The sequence below is a fragment of the Pipistrellus hanaki genome (assembly GCF_964339955.1).
Source record: "Pipistrellus hanaki genome assembly, chromosome: 7".
Classification (NCBI taxonomy): Eukaryota; Metazoa; Chordata; class Mammalia; order Chiroptera; family Vespertilionidae; genus Pipistrellus; species Pipistrellus hanaki.
The window spans coordinates 55,783,166-55,801,304 of NC_140509.1; the positions used below are offsets into that span (position 1 = coordinate 55,783,166).

An 18,139-nucleotide genomic window follows, 5' to 3' on the forward strand; every position below is an offset into this window, starting at 1 on the left:
CCCATCTCAGAAATTTCACAGTCAATATTCCCATAGGTTACCTTCACCTCTCGAATTTCTATTTAAATTCTACTCATCCTTCAAAGTCCAGGTCACAAGGTACCTCTCTGAAGCTTTCCCTTATCCCCCAACTCACAACCTTTTCTAACCTAGAAAGCATTTAGGAATGCATAGCCATGACCACATTCTCTCTCATCTATCTTACAGTGTAACTGTTTATACTGGTATGCATGTCATATTTCTTCTCTCAAACTAAATGCCTATGGAGGTCTTTGATGCAGTCATAGTTGTACTGTCCCCGTCCAGGCTTGGCACATATAAAGAAATGATAAGTATTTATCGGAGACTGTACTGAAATGCAAAATATATGTTACTTGATCCAAACATGCCATAATAATATTCTTACTGGTCTTCATTCACTAAGGAAATGTTTCCTCAGTACCCATTGTATAATATACTGGAATAGTGATATACCAAATGAATCTTAGACCCTACTCTCTCAAGAAGTTTATGGTCAAGAATATCTTCTAGAAATCTATATAAATTATTATGGTACAAATAAATTTAGTTTTTAATTATTAATGTTTTTACTAATGATAAGCAATAATAAAAAAACAAAATGGATCAAAAGGTACTTTTTCCACATGACTATACCATTAACATCATACCAATCACTTGCTGAAAATCACAGATATTTTATAGCTGTGCATTCATATAATGAAAGAGCATAGACCAAATGTTAATAATGGTAAATTTTTATCATGGGTTTATGAATGGTTTTTCTTTTTTTCCTTTTTGCTTATTTTCAAAATTTTCTATGTTTATCATAATTGTAGCAAGAAAAAAATATCTTTTAAAAGAAAGGTGGGAAACATATAAATTTTAAATAAACATACTTACCAGATCTCTGTGAAGCACCCAATTTGCATGGAGGTAATGGATACCATCAAGAATCTGATAAAGTAATGATTTAACCATAGATCTTGGCAACTGCATGGGCTTTTTATTTGCTTTTGATGCACGGTGAAACTTAATAATATGCTAAAAATTAAAAAAATATATTATTAACAAGAGACTTTGTCATGTCAATAATACATAAATAAGACTGTAGTAAGTTCTCTATATTTTAAAAAATACTTATTAAAGGCCAATAATGACACAAAGAACAATAATTTGAATAACAAGGCCAACCAATAAAATGGAATTGATATTGGGGGTGAATGTGAGAGTTTTAATGGGGTATAAGGACTAGATTTACAGAAATCATTAAAATTTTCATTAAATAGGATCAAATAGTCAAAAGGATTGATGTTTAAGAGCCTACTTAAAAATAGTACTAGTTATAGTCTCTACTGACAAAATGAAAGATTAAAAAAAGAAAAGAACTATAAATCTTTACTATTCTATAAAAAGTTAGCACATAGTGCATTTGAGTATCACACTGACTACATGTATATTTGAATTGTTGTAAAGTTCCACCTTCTTTTGGCACACAATGAAATTAGAAGATATTTCTAATAGCTATTGGAAAGGAAGGAGGAGAGAAAAATGGGAATTTACTTTTTAAATAAATTGTATCACCATAATCTAATTTTTATGTCCACATGTCATATTGTGTATTATAAAAGTACTAGAGCCCCGATGCACGAAATTCATGCAAGGGGCTCGGCCCTTGCAGCCTCAGCTTTGTCCAAAAGGTTGTCTGGAAGGATGGGAGGTGGTTCGGCCATCCGGTTTAATTAGCATATTATGCTTTTATTATTATCAATTGAGTAACAGGAATAAAATTCTACTTGCCTCCCACACCACCATTTCCACCTCCATCTCCATCCCACCCTTGTCCATAACATGCCAAAATGGGTACTGAATATCCATGAAAAGAATGGAGGTTCTTGTCAGTTTCTGCAGTAATAGCATTAATTCTGAAAGTTACTCCAAGACCTGTAAGTCTATTGAAGTTATTCCTAAAGAGATTTGTAATTGACATATATGACAAACCATACTTATGTTAAGTCAAAATTTTATTATCCAAAATTTAAACTTACTGCCAAGTTTGATTTTTTTTTTTTTTTTTTTTTTTTTACTTTTAGAAACGCCTCAGATAATATGTTTAAATGTCCTGAAAAAGTTTGGAATTGGAATTAGAATTTTTGTCTCCCATTATATGTTGATAAAACACCCCTAATATTTGTAAAACTACATAAATACTTCTATCTGGAGGAGTCAGTTTTAAATGAGAAGATACTGAAAGAAATTAACCTTATCTTAGAAAGGGAAACAAACTATAAGTACATACTTGTTTAAATTTGAACTGTGTTACCACAAAAGAGTAAAATTCACTAGACATATTAGTAAACTACCATTAATTACTTGTATAAAAGTATAATCTTTCACTCAGCATTGTGGAAAGTGAAATTTCTGGTTATTACAAATACTATCTTCTCAGTAAAATAAGATGATAATGTGTATTGCTCAAATTCTTTTAAATCTCCATTAATATTTATTATATTTGTTTTGAACTATGATCAACAAAGCAAGCTGTCCTTTGTGTGAATTAGCAATATGTAGTGCATCTATTTATTTCTCTGTTCCTATAAAAAAGTTCTAAAAAGAAAGTGATTCTAGACTTACCCACAAATCATGTTCTGCATAGTCAAACAGCAGCCACACCTTCCTGTCACTGTGAGAAAGGAACACCTTCTGCAATGCGATCACATTGGGATGCTTCAATTCTCGTAAAAGCTGCAGGCAAGAGGAAGAGTCACTATTCTGTTATCAAGGAGAGGAGAATGATGAATTTCCTATAACTTCAAAATGCAATTTTTGCACATTTAGATAATCAAGATAAGCAAAATAAAAGGAAAAAATGCCATTACTTAGATCTTAGTGCATATCTTTCCAATCCATTTCCTCTGTGTGTGTGTGTATGTGTGTGTGTGTGTGTGTTTAAAATGAGGTCATTTTAAAATGGTAAAATGTGAAATAGTAAACAAGAGTATTATCATATCACTAAATAATTAAATATATTTTGGTACGTGCAATTTTTTTTTTACTAGAAGAAAAGCTTCTTGAGAGGCAGGAATTGTATATTAACACTGTTTATATCCACTCTAGACAGTACGTACTCAATAAATATTTGACAAAAGAAGGAAAGATAATTTAACAAGCCCTTCACTCATCCATGTGTAAAGTGTGTGGCTTCAGTTTTTAGAAAAGTAGTGAATATAAGGGAATGACTTTTATACCCACTGATAAAAATTGGTGTGAAATGGTCCTTTAAATAAGCAAAGGAAGAAGACTTCACAAAATAGAGCTTCAAGCTGGACTCCAATAATGACAAGGAAAGACAGACCAAACCAGCAAGTGAAAAATTAGCATTGGCACATAATAAGAGGTAGATGCTTCATTAAATATTTAACAACAATAACATTAGCTGCTCAAGGTAAGAGCCTGATAAATATGCCTGCCTCAGGCTATCCTTAACCAGGGTTCAGATTTAACAGGTACAGAGAAACATACTCAATTTGAATAATATATTGAATGCCTTTTAAATGTGAAACTCTATGGAAGATACAAAAAAAGAGAAAATAAAACTTCTATCAAATACTTTCTATGTGCAAGATGACTATACATGTTTTCTCATTTAATCTTTTATAATAACCTTATGATGCACACAGAACCTGATGTTCGTTGTAATAAAAATATCTTGACCAAAACCAAACACCCAGAAAGAGAAAAGATTTGCTTTTAAATAGATCTGCCTGGTTCCAAAGTCCATGCTTTTTCCACTATGGCTGAAGTTTGGGTCTTCAAAGCCTAGAACATAGCATTTAAGTACATTGACACTTCGTGAAACAATCACTAGCCTTTATATCCTTTCTCCAGAACTTTTCATTATATGAAACTGAAACTCTGTATCTTAAACATCTCCCTTTTTCCAGACCCTGGTAACCACTGTTCTACTGTCTCTCATAAATATAAAGATCAGAAACATAGCTCTCTCTAGCTCAGGGTGAGATATTTAACCTGGTATAGAAATTGAAACCTGGGTATTATGAGGGCATTTCCTGAAAGGGCTATGAATCCAATAAATGCTATAAAATCCTACAGAAAATGATATACAGGAAAAGTGGACCAAGAGAACACACCTGAGGAACTAAAGCGGATATTAATCCAATCACTGGTTACTTTCAAGACTGGTGTACTCATAAAATGCTAGGTTCTAAACAACTGCCACACAAAATTATAGTCCTTACCCCTATTTACTAAAGCAAAAAAATTTAAAAAGTAAATTCCTTTACCACTATTTACTAAAGAAAAAAAAACAGTAAACAATATAAATGTTCAATAATAAGAAAACGGTTAAGTAAGTTATGGTATATCCACATATTGTAGCCTCAAATATATATGCTGAATAAGTTTTTAGATCCATTAGGAAAGACTTGTGCTATAATACTGTGATGTAATATAAAAAGACAACAAAATATAAATGTTTTAAAACAGGAAATTTAATAAGACATTAATATAGTTATCTGAGTGGTGGGATTATGTGTGATCTTTCTGTTTATTTTACAAGTTTTCTACAATGAGCATTACCCTTACAATTTACACACACACCCCAAAAGATAGCCCTTTCCAGAAATTTACCTGCTGAGATAAGGTATCACTGCACTATCACAGCTTCTCAGGCAGTTACACAAAGAAAGGAGATGAAAGGTACTTTCCTTAATTCTTTATTTCATCAAAGGACTTTAATCTCTTGCCACACAAATATTTGTTCAACATGACATCATACAACTATAAATATATTTTAATCACATTTAAACCGGAGTTAAGTATAGCATCATTTTCCTTGAACAATCCCACACTAAATGACATTTCCTGTGCCAGATATTCACTGAGTACTAACGTGATTCCAGAGGAACCTAAAAAAAAATATACAGTGAACATGCCAAAATTTTATCTGATTCCCCATTCAGAGTATTTAACTGACTATAAAAAGTCTCTAATTTTCACTGTCCTAAATTATAACAATCTAAAGTTACAATCCTAAACTTTTTTCTCTAAAGCACTAGTTAGGATCCTGACTGAATTTTGGGAGCCTTGTGATAGATTAACATTTACAGAATCCATTTGTATATTTATCTGCACACTTCCTCCCCTTTCATTCCCATTTTCTGTTCTCTGATGTCCCCATAAGTTCCAGATTCCTTTTCCAAGATATCTGAATGGAGAGTCCTCTTATACTTCAATAACTCAAATCAAATTTTCTATTTTTATTAGATGTTACAAGTAAAGCACTGAGTATATCATTAAAAAAAAAATCTATGCCACCTACTACCACCACAAATGAAAATAAATGAAGCAGTGTATTTCATGGTAGATTTACTTAACTCAAAAATTCCCCAATACTCCTAAACTGAAATTCCCCAATATTCCTAAACTGAAACTTAAGAATTAGCATTTTGAAACCTGACACTTTTTTTCCCCCCCACACTTGTGACAGGCCTTTTGGAAGCTAGTCTTTACATAATAATACATCATAACCTTCCAGCAGATGGCACTCATACCCTGAAAAGGGGTCTATAAAACAGTAACCCAGTCATAGTTCAAAGTGGCTTTAAATTTTTTGCTTTATTTTACTTTAGTGATACAGCTTAGGTACGGAGTCATAATTTTCAAGCAGGTCTATGTTCCCCATTGTCACCTAATAGAAGTGACAATGAGGTAGCAGGTATGCAAAAAAGTACAGGTTTTAGAACTCAGAGACCTGAGTTTGAGTCCTGACTTAATAGTTGTATGACATATGTTTTCATTATATGTGGAATCTAAAGAACAAAATTAATGAACAAAGAAGATAGAAACACTCATAGACACAGAGAACAGGCAGATAGTTGCCAGAGGGGAGAGAGGTTGGGGGACTGAGAGAAAAGGTGAAGGAATCAAGGAATACAAATTAGTAGTTACAAAACAGTCATGAAGATGTAAAGTACAGCATTATGAATATAGTTAATATTGTAAAAACTATGGTGTCAGGTGGATATGACTGTCTAAACACTAAGCTGTATGCCTGAAACTAATACAAATAATACTGAATGTAAAGTGTAATTTAAAAAAAAAAATTAAGTAGGACTAATTTATTACTATTTCTAAGAAACCTTCCCTGAAACCCCCAATCAGAAATGGATGTCTCCTCTGTATTTCCATCCATACTGTATTTCCCTTAACATTGCCAATAACTGCATAAATTTATGACAAAGTTTAACTATCTATCTTCCCTAATAGATTGTAAGGTCCTAAAGTGCAGGCATTATGTCTACCATCTCTACATTTCCACTGTTTTATACAAGCCAGACATCTGGTAGGGTATTTAACAAATGCTGCAGAATTAATGAGATCTATTTCCTATCTCTTCTAAAACATCCTATATTGACATCAGATTATCTTGCTAAAATGAAAAGTCTGATAATGTTAGCTCTCTCAATCCAAAATCTTAAATGACTTCAAAGTTAAAACTCTTTATTTTTTTTTATATTTTCTTTTTAAATATATTTTATTGATTTTGTACAGAGAGGAAGGGAGAGAGATAGAGAGCTAGAAACATCAATGAGAGAGAGAGTCATCGACCAGCTGCCTCTTGCACACCCCCCACTGGGGATATGACCAGCTGCCTCTTGCACACCCCCCACTGGGGATATGCCCGCAACCAAGGTACATGCCCTTGACCAGAATCGAACCCGGGACCTTTCAGTCCCCAAGCCGACGCTTTACCCATTGAGCCAAACCGGTCTCAGCAACTTCAAAGTTAAAACTCTTAAACAGAACATTCAAAATCACCCTGGCCAGCGAGACTCAGTTGGTTCAGTGTCATCCAACACACCAACAGGGGTCTTCAAACTACGGCCCGCGGGCCACATGCGGCCCGCAGAGGAGTCTGATCCGGCCCGCCAGGTTTTTTGGGCAGTGAGCGCAGCCGAGGTGTTACAGTAGGAATTAGTAGTTCATATAGTCCGGCCCTCCAGCTCTCTGAGGGACCGTGATCTGGCCCCCACTTTAAAAAGTTTGAGGACCCCTGCACCAAAAGGTCACAAGTTCAATTCCTGATCGGGGCACCAAACCAAAAAAAAAAAAAAAAAAAGAACATTCAAAACCATCCACCGCAAAGGCTAAATCCATTTTTCCTACAAGTAATTTTTTAGGCGGAAGTAGGCTGAAACTCAAGATAAAACTGCTTAGTAACCCTTAACATTTTAACCAAAAATGAGGCAGGTGTATAAGATACAAGTTAAGGACGAATGAATGTTTCTCTGACAAAGGGAATGTCATAACTAACATATGTTGTGGCCTTCACCTTAAGGATACACCCTAGATAATCATCATGAATAAGCTCCCAAGGTCTCCACTGCACAGAATTCTGCCTATTATTAAAGTAGTAAGCTATTTGGTTTTACACCTAATACAGACCATTATAACTTTTATTTATAAAATACATAATTGACATTTCCTGTAGTATTGTAAAAACAGGCAAACAAGTAGCCCTGGTGCCAGGGGTGAGTAGATCCCACTCAGAGAGCAGGAGGAAAGGAGATTTGGTTAAATAAGACCAACTCTTTTTTTCAATTAAAAACAAGACACACATAGGAATAGAGTAAGAGCATGAATCAGGACCAGCCCTAGGCATCCTGATGGGACAAATGACATTTTTCTTAAGTATGACTCTCACTTCCTACTATATTCCCTCACCCATTTTCTGCACTGTTTAGTGACTTGAATTCAGATTCATAATGCTGTCTGAAGTCCAGTCTCCCTGTAAGGCCATCTGTTTTAAAGTGTTAAATGCTTTAACAATTCTTTTGTGGAAAGTCACTCCCTTCTGTTTTCTTATAATGCATATAAAGGTTTCTTATCAGATTTGGAACGAAGTGAATTTTCTGCTTAATGGAAACAATACAGTAGACATTTCCTGGATTGTATTTTGGTCAGATCATTAAGTAGCTTTTCTTATTACTGTGGTTAAAATTCCTATGAGGTCTTCAGGAACTATAAATGATTAATTTATTTAAGCCCTGACTTCACTGTGTTTATCTTTTGTATCAGCATAGTGATGTGAAACACGTTCAGTTATTGGCACTGGTAATTTGGCAATTAATAATTAATCAAAATCCTTAGGTTTAAATTGTAAATGTTAGTACGGTTTCTTGTAGTTTCAGGGCTGAGGTGTGAGACCATAATTCCAGTCATTCTGAAAAGTGGAGCATCCAACATATATTATACAAGTTCTTTCAGAGAGCAAAGCCCTTACCCTCTCCCTGCAGATTCTCCAGCATGGGTGTGTGTGTGTGTGTGTGTGTGTGTGTGTGTGTGTAAGAGAGAGAGAGAGAGAGAGAGAGAGAGAGAGAGAGAGAGAGAGGGAGAGGGAGAGAGAGAGAGAGATGGTCTATAGGTGTGTGTGTATATGAATTCCACTGCTCTAGAATATTATGTTAAAAGCATTTTGAACAGAATATTCAGAAAATGCCGAAACCGGTTTGGCTCGATGGATAGAGCGTCGGCTTGGGGACTGGAAGGTCCCGGGTTCGATTCTGGTCAAGGGCATGTACCTTGATTGCGGGCATATCCCCAGTAGGGGGTGTGCAAGAGGCAACTGATTGATGACTCTCTCTCATGGATGATTCAAACTCTCTATCTCTCTCCCTTCCTCTCTGTACAAAATCAATAAAACATATTTTTTTTAAAAAAGAATATTCAGAAAAAATCTTAAGGCCTTATAAATTCCATTTCAAAAGTAAGAATCATTTTATATTAAAATGAGTTTTTACATGTCGATTCTTAGTATGACCAACTTGAAAAGGTCATGAAGAAAAAAATATAATTTCTGAAAACTCAGAGAGAAAACTTAAAAAGATGTACTAAGATGATACTTACACAACATATAGTAAGATTTGAATGAATTCTAAAAAATGAATATATATATTTGGAATAGTATAAGTTATACACATTAATCATCTCTAAAATTGACAATATTGAAATTAAAGAAGTTTAGTTAAGATTGTTTATCCATAAAGAGATCACCAAAATAAAAGATTTTTTTTTAATGAGGCTGAGCATTTCAGAATACTGAGAAAACCACATAGTTCAAATACATGTACAACAAAAAATCATGAGGGTACATATTTTTAGTTGTTTTTTTGGCTTGTTGTTTGTTTGTGTTTTTTTGGTGCCAAAGATGTGTTTGTTCAGGTTACAAATACAACCTATTGCCCAATCACCAGTTTGATCAAGAAGGTAACTACAAAATAACTAGCCAGAGTTAAGAACATAGTTCAGTCACTAAATTAAGTTAAATTGACTACAGCAGAATGAAATCAAGACTTTGTTTTCACCAACATTACAACCAGAGCATCTATATTACTGAGTCAAACCATCGGTAGAAAGCTCAATAGTTTTTTTTAACTTTCACTAAATTCAATTTCATGTATCTTTACTTATTACCTTATATTATCTCTCCTTCCCTATTAGCTACCCCTCATCCTCTACTACCCTTGTTTGCTCTTTACTTCCTTTGTTCGTTTCCATTCATTAATGCAGTGTTTCCCAACCTTCTCTCATGATGAGAATCACCTGGTGGAGTTGTTAAAACACAGATTCCTGAATCCCAACTAAGAAGTGCTAAACTAGAATTTTTGAGAACATATAGGTAAAATTGCATACCTAACTTAGTGCTCTGTATATAAAATCTGTCTTAGAGCACTAGTTAAGTATACAATTTTACCTATATGTTCCCAAAAATTCTAGTTTAGCACTTCTTAGTTGGGATTCAGGAATCTGTGTTTTAACAACTCCACCAGGTGATTCTCATCTTGAGAGAAGGTTGGGAAACACTGCATTAATGAGCTCTCATTCTTCCAAATCCCCATAGTAATTATATATACCGCTCATTTGAAATTTAACAAATTATTTCTTGTATTCTTTATTTTTTTTTTACATATATACTAATGTTTCATATATAGATATATGTTTATATTAACTATTTGGTAAACTGAATGGTCATTCCATATTAAAAGTGTGCTCAATATCACTAACTCCTTTTAGTTATATTTTTAAGTTCTCAAATAATCCAGAAGTCAAACGTTGTTCAGAGCATGGGTTCCATGACAAAATAGATTTAGGTAATTAACATATGTCCAAAAGATTGGGACCATAGGCCCAAGCTAACTCTGAGTCCAATAAGTCTAAAAGAAAGAGGGGAAGGGAAGATAGTACCTGATATGGGTAATGGCATTAAGAACAGAAAGGAGGAGGTGAATAAAAAGAGGGCAGGGGAGATTCAATAGGACTCAGTAACTGATATACTAACGCCTAATGATCCAGGATGGTACAAGCAACTCAACAGATAGTGGTATGAGGAAAAGCATTATAGCTTTGAGATGAGGATCAATGTTGATTTTAGGATCAGAAATGATGAGTTTGAAATGTTCGTGGGTGCATATCAATGGTGGGCTTGGATATGAGAGAACTCAACAAGAGGCAAAAAAAAATGAGTAATCAGGACAGATAAAAGATTGCTCAGGAAGTGTTTTTTCATGAAAAGATGAGAAAGACACTTAGTAGAGAGCTCTTTTAAGAAATAAAACATTGGGGAAAAGAGACATTTAAGAAAAAAAAGGATCACATAAAGACTCAGATGTGTGCTCAGAGAAAGAGAAGCCTCCTTCTCCCACGAGAGGTTCCTATATAATAAGAGGCTAATACGAAAATCAACAAAACAGCAAAACAACCGGTCACTATGACACGCACTGACCACCAGGGGGTAGATGCTCAATATGGGAGCTTCCCCTGGTGGTCAGTGTGCTCCCACAGGGGGAGTGCTGCTTAGCCAGAAGCCGGGCTCATGGCTGGCGAGTGCAGCAATGGTGGCAGGAGCCTCTCCTGTCTCCGAGGCAGCACTTAGGACCCCTCAGGGGATGTCCGAAAGCTGGCTAAGTTGGCAGGCACACATGTCCTGAAGGGTCCTGAACTGGGAGAGGGTGCAGGCTGGGCTGATCACATAAAATTCCATGCTTCAGGATCCCTCAATTCTAGAAATCTATGGTATCTATTAAATGTGATCACTTTAAAAGATCTGATCAAACAAAAATAGTGGTACAGTGTTAGCAGTTTCTGTTATCCTAAAAATATTTCTGAACGTAACACTGAAGCTCCTTGACCTGATTCTGCAGCTTTCTTATTGGCTGGCCTCTTGCTTACATACTACCTCAAGTCGCACCAAACTATATCTAGATGCCCAGTGCAAACACTCAGACACTCACTTTCAAGATTCAGCTCAAGCATCCTCTGTCCTTTGTGAAACCTTTTCCTGACAGCCCCATTCCACCTTTCTCTGCCCACAACCAATCCTTTCTTGAAATACATGATTCTAAGCAAAGTGAAATACAAGAGGTGGTTACAAAAATCAAGAATATCCACCAAAGCAATACCTAACTAGAAGCCTATAGCTTTGCCAACAACAATTCACATCTCCCATAGAACTACTGGATTTAAATCCTTAGAAATAAGCAATCACAAAACAGAACCATTTTCAAATAGAATGTACTGTTTTTGCCCAGATTATGAAGGATATAAGTTAAAACATAACTAAGTGTACACTATGTTGTCTCCCCGGATGTAAATGTGATTATAACTGTAATTTTATTAGAAGCCTGGTGCATGAAAATCCGTGTATTCGGGGGTTGGGGAGGTCCCTCAGCCAGGCCTGCACCCTCTCCCAATCCAGGACTCCTCGGGTAGAGTTCCTAGGCCTGGCCTGAGATTAGGGCCTATCGGGGCTTTCCCAAAGCACTCCTTGTCCTTCTTGATAATGTTTGATGACCTTTGATACCACCAAGGCATCTAGCTGCAGTTGGTTCATGGCTCAATCTCCAGACCCACCTCTGCCTTTCTCTGCTGTGCAGGGGGTGGAGCTAAAAAACTTGGTGGTCCAGCCAGTGCCTTCCCTGAGGGATGCCATCTTTCCAGTGTGACAGGAAGAAAGAGCTGTAGTGCTTTATTCTAAGGTTCTTTGTAACTATCAAAATTCCTTTGAATGGGGCCCAAAACAAAAGACCTGAAAGAATGTTTGACTTCATATTCATTTCAACAAATATAATTTGAAAAATTTTCTAAGCACAAAATACCAATGTTGAAAGTTTCCTTTGATTTAAAAAATTTTATTTTGGCAATATTTTACTAAGTGAAGTATTATAATCATATTAATTATTCTTCTTTTACTGAGCTAAAATTCATATAACATAAACTTGACCATTTTAAAGTATACAATTAATTAACTTCCCTTATCTTCAAAATGTTGTGCAATCATCATCACTAATTCCAGAACATCCTAAAAAGAAACCCCATACCAATTAAGCAGTTACTCCCCAATGCTCCCTCATCCCACACCTTGACAACCATTAATCTGCTTTCTGTCTCTATGGATTTGCCAATATTGTACATTTCATATAAATGGAATCATACCGTATGTTCTGAACACTCCTTTATATGAGACACTATGTGGGTTTTAAGCACGTAATTAATTAAAAGTCCAACGACTGTTTAATGCCTTTACAATGGTTCTATCATTCATTTCATATGTTCTAATACCTTGGCAAAACTTAATTTAAATGATCACCAAATTTCTAAACCTTGAAATGTCATGCAATTTGCTTTTCACAGCACTTTCTTATGATGAATAACCAAAAACAATGAAACATCTTTCTTTTACAAGAATAATTTTAAAGTATTCTTGGACTGTAAATATTTTTATTTTAGAATCCTAAAATAGTTGGCAGTACTAAGTAACATTCTTCATGAACAAAAGCATATTACATTTATTAAGAAAGCATATATTGTCTCTATGGAAAGAAGTGCAACAATGCTAATTATGTTTTAAATCCATGGGGACCACTAAAAGGAGTTACGTATATAACACTGAACTTCTCTTCTGAGCTTGCAGAACATACCACAGGCAAAGAGAAGACCTTAAAATCAAACAGGGAGAACACTGACTTCCTTGAAAGGCAAGACATCACTGACAATAGACATCACATCATCAATAACCAAGGCCAGAAGACCATGCTGAAATCTTCAAAGTGCTGAAGAAATAAACTTCAAATTGTATATCCAGCTAAATTGTATTTCAAAAGTGGGGACAGCCAAAACCAGTTTGGCTCAGTGGATAGAGCATTGGCCTGCGGACTGAAAGATCCCAGGTTCGATTCCGGTCAAGAGCATGTACTTTGGTTGCAGGCACATCCCTAGTAGGGGGTGTGCAGGAGGCAGCTGATCAATATTTCCCTCTCATCGGTGTTTCTAACTCTATCCTCTCCCTTACTCTCTGTAAAAAAATCAATAAAATATATTTTATTTTAAAAAAAGTGGAACAAAGTAGACACTTTTGGCCAAAAAACTTTTAAAAATTGTCATTTAACAAGCCCTTGATTAAAGAAACACTAAAAATATACCCCAATAAGGAGTGTGTACAAAAAAGGAATCAAGTAGATCTAAATAAGTGCTGACTGTTAAGAAACTAAAAATATACAAAGTTGGGGGCTAGGGACTTGGAGAAGAAGTTAAGTGAAAACAAAGTAGAAGTAAAATAATAGAAATAAAAGAAAATAGCTGAATTAAAAACTTCTAAGGTCCTTGCATGGAGGGAGCTGGAAAAACTTGAGAATTTAGCCGAGACCGGTTTGGCTCAGTGGATAGAGCATCAGCCTGCGGACTGAAAGATCCCGGGTTCGATTCCGGTCAAGGGCATGTATCTTGGTTACAGGCACATCCCCAGTAGGGGGTGTGCAAGAGGCAGCTGATCAATGATTCTCTCTCATCGATGTTTCTAACTCTCTATCCCTCTTTCTTCCTCTCTGTAAAAAATCAATAAAATATAAAAAATAAAAAAAAACTTGAGAATTTAAGTTAAATATGTATGTAAAAATGCAAGAGTAATTACTAACCTAGAAATAATATGTTATTTTCAAACCAGAAGTTTACAAAAAAAAGAAGTAAGGAAAAATTCAATCAATACTTCATAAATCAGAAAAGAAGGGGTGTAGGGGAAGAATCAAAGCATCAAACACAGATAATTTAAAAATAAGATAAAATTCTAAATATATGAATAGATACATTAATGTAAATAGATTAAACTTTCCCAACTTAAAAAGGATAATTAGATTAGAAAGGATATTAAATTTTAAAAAAATCAATTTCATAAAAATCAACCACTATTCGAAGGGTGCTACTGTTTCTCAAGAATAAAGAACTAGAACAGTAAGTAGAATGGTTTTTGTTTTTGTTTTTTTCAATATGCCAGTAGCTTTAACAATCCCATAGACAAGTGGTCTGAAAACCCTGATTCATACCAAGTTATGTAGCAGCAAATGGAATTAGAATTCCCCAGTGCGTTAAGACTTGTTCTTTGGAGAATCAATGAACTTTCCTGCAATATTCTACTCCCATTTCTCAAGAAAAGCTCTTGACAAGGTAATGATTCAAGAAATAAAGAGTGACTTTTAAGACATTGGACAAGACTTCTTTTATGATCTTTGGCACAGTCTGTGATGCTAATATAAAAGCAATAATTCACAGTGACCTATTGAGCTTCCTTCATCAAAGTAACAAAACCAGATATGTTACCAGGTACCATCAGTTTTAATGGCAATCCACTTTTCACTGTTTTATGTCTCAACAATCTTTCCAATTTCCAAAATGGGTTCACAAAACAAGAATCTCTGATGGTATCAGCATACTCTTAAAGGTCAAAATAGAGAAACTAGCTTCATTAAGAAACATTAGAATTCATTCAGTTACTTGCGGAAAGAAAATGGCATCATAACCTCCAATTCCTTTAAAACCATGATTTGAGACTACAAGGAAAAAGTGGGGATAATTCTGGAAGAATAATGTCATCTGAAAGAGGATTTCACTGTTCTGCTCCCAATAACAAAACATCCAAATTTCATAGAGCTTCATCTGGACCTCTCCAATCGAATTGTTACTTTTACTTATAAGATTTTGTAAGATTAGGCTTTTGTGTTGGAGCAAATCCAAATAGAGGGAAGTTTCCAGCCTTTTCTTCTTTCTTTTGTTATTATTGTTCGTCCTTACCCAAGGTTGTTTTTTCCATTAATTTTTAGAGACAGTAGAAGGGAGAGAGGGAAAGAGAAAGAGAGAGAAACACTGATGTAAAAGAGACACATGGATTGACTGCCTCCTACAAGTGCCCCAAAAAGGCAGAGATTGAACCTACAATTCAGATCAATACCCTTGACTGGAAACAAACTGGCGAACCTTCAGTGAGCAGGTCAACACTCTAACCACCAAACAACACTGGCCAGGGCAGTTCCAGCCTTTTCAAATTAAACCACCTTCTTGTCAAAACAATTCACACTGTCCAGTATGTTTTCTGGCTGGCAGACATACTAGTAGAGGCTTCTTCAGCTTTGTTGGCTTCCAGCTTCTATTAGCAAAAATATTGCCTTACAAGAAAAAGCATGATTTTGTATCCCTGTACACTTAATCTTTACAATAAGATCAAAGGGCACAGTTTTTGTCCTGCTTCCATTTTCATTTTTTATTGTATTTCAAAAACATGTTTCCATAGTTTCTGAGCCTCTTGGCTAAGATCAACTGTAAAAATATTTTTCCATTAAACTAAACTCTACATGAATACAGATGGCATGGTAAATGTCCCTGTACATAACCTAACTAGATATATTGTACTAATGCTCCATGACACCCTACATTTGTAAAAATACCCAAACAATTTTGACTTTCTGGAGGGGGGGAAGGGGGAGGGAAAAGGAGGCACTTTTAAAAAGGAAATTTCAAAGTAGTAGAAAAATACGTTTTTAAAACCTTTTAAATTAATTACATTACATCACAATTTAAATTAAGTCAACATTTAGCTCAGTAATTCTAAAATTATAAATCCTAAATATCATTAAGACAATCAATGTTCAAAAAATGGTTTTCAAGTAATCAACAAGCTTAGGCAGCTTTTCTCATCTAATATATCATTAACATCTTTGAAATAACCATGTATTGTTTACGTTAATGAAACTCATTTTATATTAATATCAATCATCCAATCAAATATCAATCAAATATCAATCATCCAATATCAATAACAGAATAAATAACATTTATATCCACTTACTGCAATCTCTCTACAAGCCGACATGGATATTCCTGTGCCTTCAATTTGCTTCAATGCATATTCCTTTTCATCTTTTCTGCATATGAACACAAAAAAATTATTTTTAACACATTTTCAGATTTAAAATTATAATTACAAAAACAATGAAAATGTACTAGTCTCTCAGTGATATGTAAACACTCTCACATGCATGCACTGCTTGTTATTTCTGATACTTTAATTACAGAAATACAAAATACCAAAATAAATTAATGTCACAATGAAAATACCAGAAAGGGCCAAAACATAAAATTCAAAATTAAAACAGAATAGAATACTGAACAAGGCACTGGTTTCAAAAAGTAAACAAGCACAGCCCCACTGGTATGGCTTAGTAGTTGAGTGTCAACCTATTAGTCAGGAAATCATGGTTCTATTCCCCATTAGGGCACATTCTTGGGTTGGGGGCTCAATCCTCAGTAGGGTGAATGCAGGAGGCAGCCGATTAATGATTCTCTCTCATCACTGATGGTTCTATTTCTCTCTCCTCTCTCTTCCTCTCTGAAATTAATAAAAATATTTTTAAAAGTAAATAAGCATAAATATCAACTCAAGTACACTACAAGATAATTCTACTCCTATCTTAATTATCTGAAGTCTATGAAAGCTATAAACATAAATGCCAGATGTAAACTCCTATATTTGTTTAAAGTAATTTCATAGTCTCAGAATTGCTTATTAGGAGGGAGAAACTATAGAAGAATATTGACCCGCTGGGACACCCTAGTTCTCACATAGTATAGAGAGCATTCAAAAGCTCCATTAACTCAACATAAAGCCTTGGAAAGACTTAAAAACTCCACCACCATCTCAAGAACTCTTAGAAAAACTAGTAGGAACAGTCAATATTCCAAATAATGGAGGTAGGATCAGGGATTGTGGGGAACCACAGTAGTTACCAGGATGCTTAACCAAGTGAAGACAGCAATTCAAAAATGGTGATAAAGTTCACAAAAATAGTAATAGTATAACAGATCAGTGGCTAGGACCACACAGTATCCTCAGGTACTGACACCAGAATCAGCCACACGAAGGCCCCAGCTGCATGCCACAAATGTGGTTCATATTGAGGGTTGTTCTGATAAGAGTAGTATAACCCATACCCTCTAAATTTTCTTTTGATTATATTAGAGCCTCAGCAAAGTATCACCATGTTTTGCCAAATGATAGTACGTAAGTGGTGCCACACCCTGTCCTACTTACCTATTTCGCATTTTCCCCATTCTGCGTTTACAAGCAGATAAATCAGAGTAAGAGGTTATAATACGCATTTAAAGCAACTTAAATGCCTTTTTAAGATTTTCACAAACATCTATGTTTTGGGCAAATAATTGAGTAATTTCCCCCACAATCAGTGTGAAAATTTATATCCATTACTTTTCCAGTACATGGCATTCAAGATAAATAAGCAGTATTTTTTTTTTTTTACTTTCCTCTTTATTTTTGTTTTCTTTTTTTTATAAGCAGCATTTTAATAAAAAGAAAACACACCAGATATTTCTACAGGATGGACTGCTATCAATTAATAAAATAATAATTATGAAGGACATTAGAAACATGAAAAATGTTTACCATTTACTACTGGGAATTACACAAATTATACCATATAAAAATACTCATATATCTAGTCATATGTTGAGGTAATATAACTAATGAAAAGCAGTTGTGTTAAGATGGAGAAAGTTACGTTAAATGTCTTTTAAGTAAGAATTGAAAGAACAAAGAAAAGAGCCAAAATAATTTGACATCAGAAAACAGTCACCTACTAAAACAATCTTTAGTATTTTCAAAGTGCTATCTTAGGTATGTTTTCAAGAGCAAAGTAAAAAACATGGAAAGCTTAAGTGATCATTTTTCCTTTTTCTCTGTCCTGTTTCCTCCAAACATAAAACTAGACTTCCAAACTACTCA

At 34.7% G+C, this 18,139-nt stretch overlaps 1 protein-coding gene across 4 annotated transcripts in view; it reads right to left on the minus strand.

Annotated features, from left to right (window-relative positions):
• The window catches only part of CDK19 (cyclin dependent kinase 19), a 90,140-nt gene that overhangs the window by 35,336 nt on the left and 36,665 nt on the right, over nucleotides 1-18,139 (minus strand). For all 4 annotated transcript variants that reach the window (XR_014795525.1, XM_084889891.1, XM_084889892.1 and 1 more), the window contains 3 exons: nucleotides 16,190-16,265; nucleotides 2,632-2,742; nucleotides 901-1,041 (listed from right to left, as the gene is read on the minus strand). Coding sequence is in view for 2 of the 4 variants with exons in the window: in XM_084889891.1 (XP_084746017.1) it covers nucleotides 901-1,041; nucleotides 2,632-2,742; nucleotides 16,190-16,265 (328 nt within the window). In the remaining 2 variants the exon portion in view is untranslated. The remainder of the gene's footprint in view (nucleotides 1-900; nucleotides 1,042-2,631; nucleotides 2,743-16,189; nucleotides 16,266-18,139) is intronic.